This window comes from Anticarsia gemmatalis, chromosome 29 (genome assembly GCF_050436995.1).
Source record: "Anticarsia gemmatalis isolate Benzon Research Colony breed Stoneville strain chromosome 29, ilAntGemm2 primary, whole genome shotgun sequence".
Taxonomy (NCBI): Eukaryota; Metazoa; Arthropoda; class Insecta; order Lepidoptera; family Erebidae; genus Anticarsia; species Anticarsia gemmatalis.
This window is the reverse complement of record NC_134773.1, coordinates 4358577-4373394: the sequence shown is the minus strand read 5'-3', so window position 1 is coordinate 4373394 and position 14818 is coordinate 4358577. Positions and strand designations below refer to the sequence as shown.

The 14818-nt window shown below is 36.2% G+C and overlaps 1 protein-coding gene across 2 annotated transcripts; it reads right to left on the bottom strand.

The window, feature by feature from the left end:
- Positions 1–583: 583 nt before the first annotated feature.
- On the bottom strand, positions 584–14604 carry LOC142985215 (venom protease-like). 2 transcript variants are annotated; one of them, XM_076133251.1, is made up of 10 exons: positions 14228–14604; positions 8928–9025; positions 7886–7953; positions 6577–6641; positions 5750–5925; positions 4735–4847; positions 3981–4139; positions 2017–2146; positions 1570–1701; positions 584–859 (listed from the first exon to the last, which is right to left on the bottom strand). In XM_076133251.1, the coding sequence occupies exons 1-10, from the start codon at positions 14292–14294 to the stop codon at positions 689–691; spliced, it is 1179 nt and encodes a 392-aa protein (XP_075989366.1). In that variant the 5' UTR covers positions 14295–14604; the 3' UTR covers positions 584–688. The 2 variants fall into 2 exon arrangements, with proteins under 2 accessions (XP_075989366.1, XP_075989367.1); XM_076133252.1 differs by lacking the exons at positions 7886–7953; positions 8928–9025; positions 14228–14604 and adding an exon at positions 6789–6941.
- Positions 14605–14818: the final 214 nt, after the last annotated feature.

The window sequence follows — 14818 nt, the reverse complement described above, 5'->3', positions numbered from 1 at the left end:
TTTCTTCACTAGGTTTCACCCGCGGCTGTGTCCACCTCCTTCGGCGAAAAATTTCCAAATATCCTCTCTTACCCCCGGTTTCTGAGGTACATTTAGCAGTAGTTTATAAAAAATATATAACGCTATTGAATAGATAAACTACCGCTAAATGTACCTTAGAAACCGGGCATTAGTGCCCTACAATCTCCAAAGAACATCAAATTACAGACTATTTTTAAATTTAATTTAATTTATTCTACTTCACCATATTTAGTGAAAATACACTGTCAGTCTTATTTATTAAACACTACATTAAAATTATTCTTAAACTAAAAGGCATTAGCTATCATTTCATCAAAATCCATTTAGAAATTGTATGTGGAAGACAAACATACATAACAAACTTTCGTACTTATTTATAACTAGCTTGCACTCACGACTTAATAGAAAATTTCCCTGGGTAAAAATATTATCAATGTGTTAATCCAGGTAGCTATAATTCTACAAAATTTCATTAAAATTCATCCGGTTTTTCTTGAAAGAGTAACAAACATCAATTCTCACAAACTTTCGCATTTACAAATTCAGTAAAAAATATCCTAAGTATTTATCCAGATTATAAGCTATAATTGTACAAAATTACATTAAAATCCAATAGCTCTAAAAAAGAAACATCCATACATTTTCACAAACATTCTCATTTACAATATCAGTAGTCCGGCCACACGATGTCTTCTATCCAGGGTACATAGTGTTTCACCCGGGCATACACACCCGTGTTACCCGGGAACCCGCACGCTGACCCGAATGACGTCACACCCAGTATTGTGTACACACAAACCTCGTGTTTCGTTGACTGTATGGGACCTCCACTGTCGCCCTGAAAGGTAAAAAAATAACCCATTAATGTCCCACTGCTGGGCAAGGGTCTCCTCCCGTAATGAGGAAAAGGGTTAGGCATGGTTATAAATATCACGCATTTTAATCTAAAGGTTCAGTCAGAAGTATACGAAATGGATACTAAGTTTCGCCAATAACAATAAATATGATTGGACAACTCACACACTGTCATTTGATTCCAAACTAAGCAGAGCTTGTACTGTAACCAGATAACTTATAAACATACTTATATACTTCCAAATACGTACTTATATAGCTACATTAACAAGCTCAGAACAGATACTCGTGCTCATCACACAAATATTAGTCCCGGGTGTGATTGGAACCACACGCGGCGCTACGGTTATTGCGGCGAGGTGACCACGTTAATGATTCCACGATTGCATGGTCGGCCTCACAATCATACCCGGGACTAATACTTGTGTGATGAGCACGAGTATCTGTTCTGAGCCTGGTAAGAATGCATTTCGAATTATATAAGTTATCAGTTGTCTGTATTATGCAGTAATTTATATTGGCATCACATTCATTCATTATTTATTCATGATGAATGGATGCAAAAGAGACAAGGGAAGTTTGTAAGGATAGTACCAAGTGACGTTCTTTGATCTCTGCCTACCCTTATGGAAACAAGGCGTGATATTATGTATGCATGTGTTTATTTATTCATATTAATATAAAAATACTCACGTTACAAGTATCTTTCGGCAGCGTGCGATGTCCGTAGCACAGTTGTGTGGTGCCGTCGTAGCCACCAGGTAATAATCTATTATCATCGTATTGTATTGAACATTCTTCTTCCGAGAATCGCTGTAATGTTACCTGTAATAAAAATAACTTAGTAACCCCCTGGTTTCTTCCTTTCTTCCCGGTTTCTGAGGTACATTTAGCGGTAGTTTATCTATTCAATAGCGTTAAAACTCATAAAAAAGTGAGCGAGAGACTCCGATGTAATGACATGACTAACCCCCGGTTTCTGAGTACATTTAGCGGTAGTTTATCTGTTCAATAGCGTTTAAACCCATATAAAATAAACTCTATGGAATAGATAAACTACCGCTAAATGTACCTCACAAACCAGGGGTTAGTCAACTACCCAATTCTGCGTACAAGAAGTAAAAGTTAATAAGCTCTTACCGTCTGAAGAGTTTCTGCTTTCTGTGGAGTTCCCTTCTTCAAGTCCCCCCAACCAGTAGCGTTTGCCGTGTCATCGACAATATCATCTGTATGAAGACACGCTGGCAACACTTTGCTGCTGAATTGTATACTGAAAGTATATAAATAAATATCATTGGATAACTCACACACGGTCATTATTTAAGATTCCCAACTATGTAGAGCTTGTACTGTAACCAGATAACTGATAATACATACATAAAGTTTCGAAAGGGAATTTCTCTACTCCGCTTCACTTACTAAGGTATCTTCATAGCAAATAATTTAAATTTTGTACGCTCAGTAGTTTCGACTGTGCGTTGTCCATCAGTCAGTCAGCAACGAAAGAGATTTATATATCGCACTAATAATACAATAGTGCTTTTTAAAAATATTTTTTTTTTCATAATCGAAAAATTACTCGTTTATTAACTACTGTGGGCACAAAAAATTTAATATCTGTGTTTTAAAAATGAAATAGAAGATATTATTTTCTTACTTAGTTAATACGATATAGTTATAGTGTTAAGTCTAGTTGTAGTTGTGTCGATGTATTTTGAGTAAGTTAGTCTTTTCGCATTATAGTATGTATGAAATGAAATGAAATGAAATGAAATTTGTTTATTTGCTTAAAATATGGTAATACACAGATGTTAGGTCCAATTACATTAGTCTCACATATTTTGCCGTTAGGCATACAAATATTTTCAATATATTTATCACATTTTATCTAGTAGGTAATAGTAATGTGTTAAATCTAAGTTAAAATAAATAGTTAAAGAAAGAATATGATACAATATTAAAGTGAATTTACTAAATGGTATGAATTCGTCGAGTGTTTCTTTAAGAAATCATCAACAGAGTAAAAACTTTGTTTTGCTAACCATTTGTGTAATGAAGTACAGAATTGTTTGTATGGTAGTTCGGTTATAGACTTAGGTAAAGAATTATACACAAGAGGGGCCATATACACACAACTACGTCTGAACATTTCTAATTTAGGTACAGGTAATTTGAAATAAGAGTGTGTGACAGTTCGTTTGTCGGTATTATTTTTTAGTTCAAAAAGATTAGAATTAAGTCTTACAAATTTTGATACCTCATAGATATATATACTAGGCACAGTTAGTAGGTTCTCCGATATAAAAGTGGATCTACAGGATTCATGCCATTTAAGATCAAATAATGCACGTATACACCTCTTTTGTGCGATGAATACTCGTATAAGATCTGAGGAGTATCCCCACACAACTATACAGTACCTAATTACTGATACCACATAAGCATGATACACCATCAGGGAAGCATGTATGGAAGTTGTTTCTTTTACTTTCTTTAGAGCAAAAACAAACTTGTTAATTTTTTTACAAATATTGTTAATATGTTCAGTCCACTTTAAATGTTCGTCTATTGTAACACCTAAAAACGCCGTATTTTTTATTTGTTTTATTTGTTGGTTGTCATGTGAGATGTTAAGTTGTATATATTTATTTCTTTGTGTCTTAAAGTTAATTATATTAGTTTTTTCAATATTTATTTTAAGTGAATTATTGTTTAGCCAACTTATTATATTGTTTAATGCATTGTTTATATCAATTTCATAGGTACTCTGTTCTAGACATTTTATGACTATAGAGGTGTCATCAGCAAACAGTACACAGTTGTGTCGCTTTACTGCCTCAGGTAGGTCATTAATATATAAGAGAAACAACAGTGGGCCTAAAATACTCCCCTGCGGAACACCAAAATCTCTTTGGCTTCAAGAATCACAAATGAGTACCCGGTTCATTAGGTTTCTTTCAGTGAGCTCGTGAGATACCCAAATATCGAGCATTTTTGTGTAGAGAAAAGATTTTATTACAAGTTCATACATACTATAATGCGAAAAAACTTTTTCCCCGACCTAATATTATTAGTGCGATATTTTAATGTTATGTTCTACTCACGTGTCCACCGTCTCGATGAGAGCTATATCGTTGTGCTGGAACGGCGACATGTACAGCGGATAAGTTATAAATCTCGATATATAATGCATCTGATGTTTGCCCGGTGTGTTGATGTCTGAACGCCGGAGTAGACCCACTGCTACGAACTTCGCTGGACCACTGTGGACAGACAAACAAACATATATAATAACTAGAACCAATTTGCATGAAATTTGGTATGAAGATATTATGACATCCGAAAAGGGCTACTTTTTACCCCGGGAAACTAACGCATTCCTATGAGAAAATTCAGGTGGCGGACGAAGTCGCGGGTAAAAGCTAGTAGTAGTAGTATACTTATAATAAATAATAGAGGTCAATTCTGTACATTGAATATATAAAAAAAAAACAAGGGGAGAAGAAATGGATACTGATACGGAATCTGTACCTAATTTATTAAAACAAATCTGTCTGTCGTCAGTCTGTATGTTCCAGCATCACGTAAAAGCAACCGGATAGAATGCACTGAAATTTGGTATAAACATAGAATAAGTAGTGGAGCAATATACAGGATACTTTTTATCGCATAAAATTTCAGAGATTTTTGCCCTCTTATTCATAAAAATATATGAAGTTATGATAGGCTTCAGAGTTTTGTTTCTTTCACTCCTTAGCGAAATGTAAGAGAGAAAACATATTTTAGTAATTGTTTAACTAAAATAGGTTTATAGTGTGTTTATGAAGAGGGCTAGTATCTAATAAAGAAGGTACTCACAGTTTGGGAGCCGACTTGCAGTGAGCCGCCGTGAGTATAAATCGTTCGGATATGACAGTGCCACCGCATAACCAATCGGCTGTCGACAAGGTGTTACCGAAACCGATCAATGCCTGGAACAAATACATAGCAAGTACATAAAATTAAGCTTTTTCTTCATATACTTCGTGGCGCGGAGGAGCTCGTGGCTTAGTTTACAACAGCCGCACGGATCGATCTCTGAGGTTAAGCTACGCTTGCCGAGGTTGTTCCGTGGATGGGTAACCATCTTATAGATATCGAGTTCCTCCGTGTTTCGGAAGGCACGTTAAATTGTGGGTCCCGGCTGTCATTTTCCAAAACTTTGACAGTCGTTAACAGTAGTCAGAAGCTTGAAAGTCTGACAACCAGTCTTACCGAAGGGTATCGTGTTAATACCTAAGTAACTGGTTTGTGGAGGTCAGATAGGCAGTCGCTCCATGTAAAACACTGGTATCCAGCTGCATCCGGTGAGACTGGAAGCCGACTCCAACATAGTTTGGAACAAAGGCTAAGCGAATATATATACTCCGTGGCGCATCAGTTAAGGTTATTGCCACTACCATTCAAAATCAAAATCAAATCATTTATTCATATAGGTCAAGTGCTGACACTTATGATAGTCAATGATACAGAAAGTGAATTTACCGCCAGTTCGGAAGGTAGGGCCAATGAGAAGAGCTGGCAACAAACTCCAGGCCACTCTTTTTAATCGCCAATTAGTTTTAACAATATTTCTGTTAGGTATAAATCTTTGATGATGTAAGGAGCTGCTTGGCGCGGTCATTCTATCGATGGGTGACCGCATAGTGGTATTTGAGCTGGGCGTCTCTGCTTCGGAGGGCACGTTATAAGTCGGTCCCGGTTGTTGTCAATCAATATAACAGCCGCCACGTCAAAGGCTAGGCTTGAATAACTTTGACACTAGGTTGACCACTAACCATACGATAAGAAGAAGACCACTAAACACAAAACAAATAAAAATTTAAAAGCTCACCATATGAGGATACTGGCCTTCTTGCGCATCCTCCCCGCCGGCCACCGCCCAATCATAATTGTCCTTAACACTGTTCAAAACGTGACAGTTTCTCTTCGGGTCCAATGTTTTAGTGACTTCTGTCTCAATCTGAAGCTTGCACGGATAGTTCAAAGTATGGATGTATTGTATACATTCTGAAATGTAAACAACAGAACAATTGTAATAACATATTAGGTCGGGGAAAAATCTTTTCTCTACACAAAAAAGCTCGATATTTGGGTACCTCACGAGCTCATTGAAAGAAACCTAATGAACCGTGTACTCATTTGTGATTCTTGAAGCCAAAGAGATTTCATTACAAGTTCATACATACTATAATGCGAAAAGACTCTTTCCCTGACCTAATATTTATAACTCAAAGGTAACTGCAGTCATGAGTTATACCTACATATGGGTTAGTCAGTACTAACCCCCGGTTTCTGAGTACATTTAGCGGTAGTTTATCTTTTCAATAGCGTTTTTATATGAGTTGAAAGGCTTTAAAACCTATCTTAGTGGTTGCCTACGTCATAACAACTACCTGCATACCAAATTTCAGCTCGATCCGTCCAGTGGTTTGGGCTGAGCGTTGATAGATCACTATGTCAGTCAGTCGCCTTTGAGTTATATATATTTAGATATTACTTAACAGTTATCCGGAGTTTGGTAACGTGTCCGGTATATAGCAATAAGCTCGCCCCCTATTACATGAGACTAACATTGTTAATGGTGAAACGTGAGTGTATTTTATGCCTACACTTTTAGGTATAACAGCCGTGATAATATGTAAAAAGTTATAAACTTACTGTCTTTGGCTTTGCTGGTTCCAGATCGAGAAAGAATTCCGATATTTGGGTTAATTATCGTTAACCTGAAAATAATATAAGTTAGTATTAGTTTATTTATCCCACTAACATCCCACAGCTGGGCAATTAGTGTCTAGGTTACACAACTACTATGAGGCGCCCATAGCCAGTTGCGCTCACCGGTCGGTAAACGATCTGTGGGTTAAGCTGACCTTAGCGCGGTCATTTCATAGATGAGTGATCGTGGTGGTATTTGAACTGGGCGTCTCCGTGCTTCAGAGGACATGTAAAAAGCCACGCCACGTCGAAGGTCTTCGGGCTTGAACAACTTTGACACTTGGTTGACCTCTAACCATACGATAAGAAGAAGACTACTATGGTGACAGAACACTGAACAAACGTCTACCCTAAATGTTGAACGGCTTTATAGAGGTCATAAGAAAAGAAGATATATTTTGTGTACCTATTTAAGAAAAAAACTTAAACTATACTTACTAAACGAATAATATGTATCTAGGTAGTACCTAACTGTTTAAGTACTTCATTTAAATAATGTTATAAAACACTACGCTAACGAATTAAAGATTGCATTTTTAAAAATAGGGTAGTTGAATATCAGTCAAATCAGCTACTCTTTATGAAATGTCAAAAACACATTTTCGTTCAGAAATACGATATAGTGTCGTCACTAGTATCGTATTGTTGTTGGTATCAAATGAGTGCCTAATAATTATAATGATTCAGTATTTAATAATAATATTTTTAACAATATGAACGAAACATTATTGACACCCCCTCGTCTGTGGAGCGATCGGCTCTCGGTCGGTGTTGCAAATGCCGCATCTGTGGAGCGACCGGGAGCCGGTCGCGAAAATTTCACCCCTACTGTAAGGGGTAGTTTCTTTTTCTCATATTTAGGAGTTTATATATAGTTACTTCCCTTTTTAAATCTTGCGAAAGCTTCATAAACAACCAAAATTTTGTTACTGGACCAATATTTGGCCGGTACACGTAATTTAAAATTATCGATCGGATCGGACGGATCGGATTTTCGGATCGTACCCACAAAATCGGCTCCACAGACAACACACACCCCCGTGTATAATTTTGACCTCCACAGACGAGAGGATACCATGAATATATTGGATAAACATTTTACGAGTTACAAGTTTAATACTTTTTTTTCGTAAACCTAATCGACTACCTGAAATCCACGATCCACGAAATCGAAATAACTAACACAATAGGTTTGACATGCCTTTTCCTCTTGTGTTAGTTATTTCGTGAATCATACGATATATGAACTCACCTCGCATCGTCGACGAGGTCACAATCCGTGCAGCATATAATAGGAGTATTCTCTCTATATGAGCATAGCTGAAACATGAAATAATAATTATTTTAAACCTTTTAAAAAGTAGTTACTTTTTAGAGCAGTGATAGCCGAGTGGTATAAGTTGACACCTCTCACGCTAGTGGTCGCAGGTTAGAATCCGAGGCAACACACCAATGACTTTTCGAAGTTATGTGTGTATTAGAAATAATTATCACATGCTCCAACGGTGAAGGAAATCATCGTGAGGAAACCTTGCATGCCTAGTTTAATACATTTGTTAAGGGCATGCAAAGTCTCCAACCCGCACTTGGTCAGCGTGGTGGACTCAAGGCCTAACCCCTCCCTCATTTCAGGAGGAGACACTTGCCCAGCAGTGGGACATTAATGGGTTAAACTTATTTATTTTAAAAAGTAGTGTAAGTTCTCACGTGAGAACCCACGTTTCACTTTTAACAATGTTAGTCCCATGTAATAGTAAGCAACCTCTATTAAATAACACTAGCGTTGTAAATGGTAAAAAGAGGGTGTATAATTATTATAATATTTTTAATAAGAATTTCTCCCAACTATGTTGGAGTCAGCTTCCAGTGTCACCGGATGCAGCTGAATACCAGTATTGTACATGCAGCGACTGTCTATCGGACCTCCACAATACAGTTACCTGGGTTATAACACGGTACGGTAAGACTGGTTGTCAGACTTGCAAGCTTCTAACTACTGTTAACGACTGTCAAAGATCTTCGAAAATGACAGCCGGGACCCACAATTTAACGTGCCTTCTGTAACACGGAGGAACTCGATATGTATAAGATGGTCACCCATTCACAAAACGACCTCGGCAAGCGTAGCCTAACCTCAGAAATCGAGCCGCGTGGCTGTTACTTATATAAATAAATTAACATTTTTATATCCGATAGACAGTCGCTGCATGTAAAACACTGGTATTCAGCTGCATCCGATGAGACTGGAAGCCGACTCCAACATAGTTGGAAGGAAGATTAGGCTGATGACTTACCGGTGGTGGTCGTTTATCTCTCAGGTCTACAATACTGCTCAAACACCTGAAGATGCTCACGCATCGCCCTGGGACGCCTTCGTTCATGCATTTTGAACCTGTAAAATTATATTACTATAGTCAGACCATTACAATCGTGCTCACTACGTCATAATCAAAAGAATCATAGTAATGTGACAATGTGTAGTGAGCGAGAGACGCAGATATAATGACATGACTTAGTAAGCACGTGATCATAAAGTCTTGGGTATGATTCCCAGGTCGGACAATGTGCTATTTATTGGTATTTTTCAAATTGATTTAAGAATATTTCTCATTTTGTGTACAAGGCTATCTACTAAGTTGATAGACTATAACAAATCCTACTAATATTACAAATGCGAAAGTTTGTGAGAATGTATGTACATATGTATGTATGGATGTTTGTTACACTTTCACGCAAATACTACTGAACCGATTACGATGAAATTTGGTATATAGTAACTAGCTTTTTATCCCGGAGTTCCTGAGGGATCGATATTTACACGGGAAGGGTTTCCACGCGGACTAAGTCGCGGGCGGCCTCTAGCATAACAATAGTGTCATAGGAATGAGTACATACAGTATAATTTCTCCAAAAAAATGCAAGTTAATGAAAAAACATGCGAAATCCGTCGAATACACATAGGTATATATTTCGTTAAATCTATAGTAATATTATAATTATAATATTATAATTATTATCTGTACTAATATTATAAGGCTGAAGAGTTTGTTTGTTTGTTTGAACGCGCTAATCTCAGGAACTACTGGTCCGATTTGAAAAATTCTTTCAGTTTTAGATAGCCCATTTATCGAGGAAGGCTATAGGCTATATATCATCACGCTACTACAAATAGGAGCAGAGTACCAGTAAAAAATGTTACCATAACGGGGAAAAATTTCACCAATTCTCTCTTATGTGACGCAAGCGAAGTTGCGCGGGTCAGCTAGTTTGAATATACAGCTGTAGACACTAGTAAAAACCCAGACATTGAACTTAGTGTGCAGAAATCTGTTATCTCAATGATTTATTACAGAATATTAATTAGCATAACACAGTTTTTGTGCTACTAGCTTTTGCCCGCGACTACGTCCGCTTAAAAAATTGAACACTGAAACACTCGCGCGGGACTAGCTGACCCGCGCAACTTCGCTTTCGTCACATAAGAGAGAATGCGTCATAATTTTCCCCGATTTTGTGACATTTTTTACCAGTACTCTGCTCCTTTTGGTCGTAGCGTGATGATATATAGCCTATAGCCTTCCTCGATAAATGGGCTATCTAACGCTGAAAGAATTTTTCAAATCGGACTAGTAGTTCTTGCAATTAGCGCGTTCAAACAAACAAACAAACTCTTCAGCTTTATAATATTAGTATAGATACCACTAAGCTATAACCTCTTTACGATAAAATCTATCTAATGTGTTTTTGCCATAAACAAATATGTTAAAATGCTGATAGATTTTCTTTTAATAAATCATTAAAATAACTGTTTTTTTAAAGTCCATAACATAGATACATACATATATCGCTACTTCGGGGAAGAAAGGGCGTAAAAGCCACTTTTGGCCAAAATGAGTTAATAATGCAACTTTGTTTAGTTTTCGACGCTCTATCGATCTGTATATTTAAAATTTCAATATTCTCAAAAAAATGGCTTTTATCCCCATGATTTTCTTCTCACCAAAACCATTTTTATTAAAAAAAATTGACGTATATGACATTATTTAATTATTTCAAAAATAAGGGCGTATCACCATAGTATGAAAGAATATTTGGTCGTAAATACAATATTTATTACGTATAAATTAACTAAAATTGATAAAATAGTATAAAATAATGGTATGTTTGTAATTTATTCTACTAGGTAGGTATTGGTGTATTAAATAAATAAATTTAGTTAAGATGCAAATCAGTTTTATTCATTCATAAATCAAATCAAATTGTCAATAATTTGTAATCTTCTTTTTTTTCTATTTCCTTTTCTGTTTTTTGTTTCGTTTTCTTACTTTTTATTAGATGATAGTAATTATTTATCACAGTTAACTTAAAATTTAAATTAATGAAAATAATCAAAGTTCAATTCAATTAAATCTTTTCTTTTGTTTCACTATTCATGAATCGTGTGCATTTAACTTTACAGGTAGGTAACCTAATTCGTTATAATAAATTTTGTAATATAGAACTATGATAAATCAGATAATAATAATTATTATGCTATTATTTTGAGCTTCTATGCACCTTAATTTCAATATTCATCACATTAAATCTTACAAAATTATAATAATTGTAGGTTTACTCACGATAATTGTTATAAGTGGTGCAGTCATTACGACATTTTCACTGTCTAAAGATGGTTTATACGACACGATGTATGTTAGCATTATAGATATTTGTGGATTTACGACCTATAGTACGTATTTATAGACGGTGTAAAAGCCATTTTTATTAAAATTTTGGGTCGTAAATCCATCCTATCTTCTAAACCTTAAAGTCTACTTAAAATTAAGCTTCTTGATATTAAAGAGCACTTAAGTGCAAGTAAATATCACCAATTCATTCGAATTTAACTCTATTGGAAAAAAAGTTATTTTCCAAAATTTAAAAAAAATATCGTTTTTTCGCTCCCCTGTAAAGTTGCTATTTTGGCTTTTACGCCCTTTCTTCCCCGAAGTAGCGATATATCCTACTAATATTATAAATGCGAAAGTTTGTAAGTATGGATGGATGTTTGTTACTCTTTCACAAAAAAACGAATGAACGGATTTTAATGAAATTTGGTATATAGATAGCTTATAACCTACATTTACACATAAGATACTTTTTGCTACGGGGAACCTTTTTACGCGGACGGAGACGCAGGCGGAAGCTATAGTTCTATTATATAGCCGTGAGTTTGTTGCTAGCTCTTCTCATAAGGCTCTACCCCCTTTTCGAGCTAGTGGTAGATTCAGTAATTGTAACGACTATCATAAGTGTCAATATTTGACCTAAATGAATAAATGATTTGATTATGATTTTATAAGAAAATACTAATAGTTGCCCGAGAGTTATGTACACAACTGCGCCGTAGAAGTAACTTATAATGTGGGCATTTATTATGTATTTATTACTCATATTTCAATCAGGTTATACCACTAATGTATTAAAGAAACAAGTTTGAAATAAGTCGTTATTTACTCAAGCAAACATGTCAATCTTGTCTAAGGATTTTGCTGCAGACCGGATTTGCGCGCATTTTTTGCATATTTATAACTATAATTTTAAAGTTGAAGACTTTGTTTGATTGAACGCGCTTATCTCAGGAACTACTGGTGCGAATGGAATACTTATTTTACTGTTGGATAGCCTATTTATTGAGGAAGGCTTTAGGCTAAATAATATTTTAAAATTATAGAGTTTGTTTGTTTTGTTGAACGCGCTAATCTCAGGAACTACTGGTGCGAATTGAATAATTATTTTACTGTTGGATAACCTATTTATCGAGGAAGGCTATAGGCTATATAACATCACGCTACGACGAATAGGAGCAGAGTACCAGTAAAAAATGTTACAAAAACGGGGAGCTCGTAACTAAGTTACAGCGGATGTATGGCATAAGTTAAGCAACGATTGTCGAGATTGGTCTGTGGATGGGTGACCGTATTATACATACCGAGTTCCTCTGTGTTTCGGGAGGCACGTTAAATTGTGGGTCCCGGTTGTCATTTTCAAAGATATTTGACAGTCGTTAACAGTAGTCCGAAGCTTGAAAGTTTGACAACCAGTCAAGACACGTGAAAACACTAATTTTGTCCAAAATTCTATTCTTTAGGGGCTTTAAAATTAAACTTTTGTACGGCTGTGAGACCACGCAGGTCAGAATGTTAAAAAAATAAAAATAAACCCATCAGTGGAATGGTACCCAAGACCTATATAGTCAGTTTCACCGGTAATCGATCGGAGAGGTGAACAACCGGCGCGGTTGTTCTTTAAACACAGTCCCAGCCTCCGAGAGCCTTAAAATAAATTGTTTTAGTCCCTTTTCATAATCAATACGACGATCCATACTTAATATTATAAATGCGAAAGTAACTCTGTCTGTCTGTCTGTCTGTTACTCAATCACGCCTAAACTACTGAACCAATTTGCATGAAATGTGGTATGGAGATATTTTGATGCCCGAGAAAGGACATAGGCTATCATCACGCTACGACCAAAAGGAGCAGAGTACCAGTAAAAAATGTTACAAAAACGGGGAAAAATTTCACCCATTCTCTCTTATTGGACGCAAGCGAAGTTGCACGGGTCAGCTAGTGTTTAATAAAACATTGCAAAGATTGTAAAAAAGCCAGGTTGCTGAACACGCTTGCGAAGGGTTTTGCCGTTTTTATAAATATCGTCAATGTATATATAAAACTCTTCCGTTACTGACTGACTGATGTACAACGCACAGTCGAAACTACTGAGCGTACAAACTTGACATTTGCTATGAACATTCCTCAAGAAGTATAGAGGAGCACTAATAAAGGATTTTTGGAAATTCGCCGTCAAAAAAACATGGCCGCTTAAAAAAGTACACCTGTCAATTTTTTTTAGGCGCGAAAATTTATGTCAAAATTTTTTTTATAAGTAAAACTTGTTTAACGTGTATTTACGCATAGTATTAATTAAATTAATATCAAAATACACTTCGAATATGTCTTTTTTTTGCTAAAAATCCTGTCCGAAGGGTCCTGAGGAAGGGGTTCGACCTTGAGTCCAGTACTTAAGCGGTTTTAGGAAAGAATATATTATTATAAAATGACGTCTTAACGTAAATGATCTCCTATGTACATATGGATGGGTGTTTGTTACTCTTTCACGCAAATACTGCTGAATTGATTACGATGAAATTTGGTATGTAGGTAGCTGAAGACCCAGAATAACACATAGGCTTTATTGCGGAGTTCTCGAGGGATCGGGATTAACACGGGAAGGGCTTCCACGCGGACGAAGTCGCGGGCGGCCTCTAGTAATAAATTTTACAGTACGGACACAAATTGAAATGTCAGGAAACGTTCTAGAAAGACATACACAGATCGTATCGGTGATGTTTTGATCGATCCCGGCTCGTAACTCGTCTTGTATGGCAAGATGTATGTATGTGATAGCAAGGGAAGTTTGTAAGGATCGTACCAAGTGACGTTCTTTGGTCTTTGCCTACTTCTATGGGAAAATGGCTTTATTCTATGTATGTAATTATTTGGTCTCTGCCTATTCTTATGCGAAAAAGGCGTGATTTTATGAATTTCCTTACCTTCATACAATCCCAGTTTGTTTGTAAACACGGAAGGAAAACACAACAATAAAAATAATAAAAACATTTTTAAATAACTAAACGTTATCTAGCACAAAAAAAAAGTTTTCAATTTTTTTTTAATTCCGCACTGAACTTTAGCTGTCAAATGTCACTTTTCCCGCGCAAATTTTACAAAGATGGACGCCAAAGTTTATCTTTTTACGTGTGTTAGGGCACGTAAAAAGTCCCGGTTGTTGTCAATTAAGATAACAGTCGTTAAGCCACGTCAAAGGCCTTCGGGCTTACAACTCTGACACTAGGTTGACCACTAACCATACGATGAGAGAGAGTACGTGTTTATTTATTTTTCACTCCGCATCTCGCGTCCGTTTCGCGTCGGCTGCGAGATGAAACTATTTGTAGCGGCATATTTTGTTATACATTATATTATACCTGAGTGGAATTCTCTTGTGGTGCATCGAGAAATTTTGAGAAACCATTTTTTTTTACGTCAATGTCATGTTGTTTTAGACTCTTACCTTTCACAATAACAACGAGTGCGAGTCAGACTTGCGCGGGAAGGGTTCCGCAGTATTGTTCATAGAAACA

Excerpts from the sequence above, each read along its gene's own strand:
- LOC142985215 (XM_076133251.1), bottom strand. The coding sequence starts at position 14,294 with ATGTTTTTATTATTTTTATTGTTGTGTTTTCCTTCCGTGTTTACAAAC. Across the intron at positions 5,926-6,576 it reads AACCAGCAAAGCCAAAGACA|AATGTATACAATACATCCAT; the intron begins GTAAGTTTATAA and ends TTTACATTTCAG. Across the intron at positions 4,848-5,749 it reads AAGGCCAGTATCCTCATATG|GCATTGATCGGTTTCGGTAA; the intron begins GTGAGCTTTTAA and ends TATTTGTTCCAG.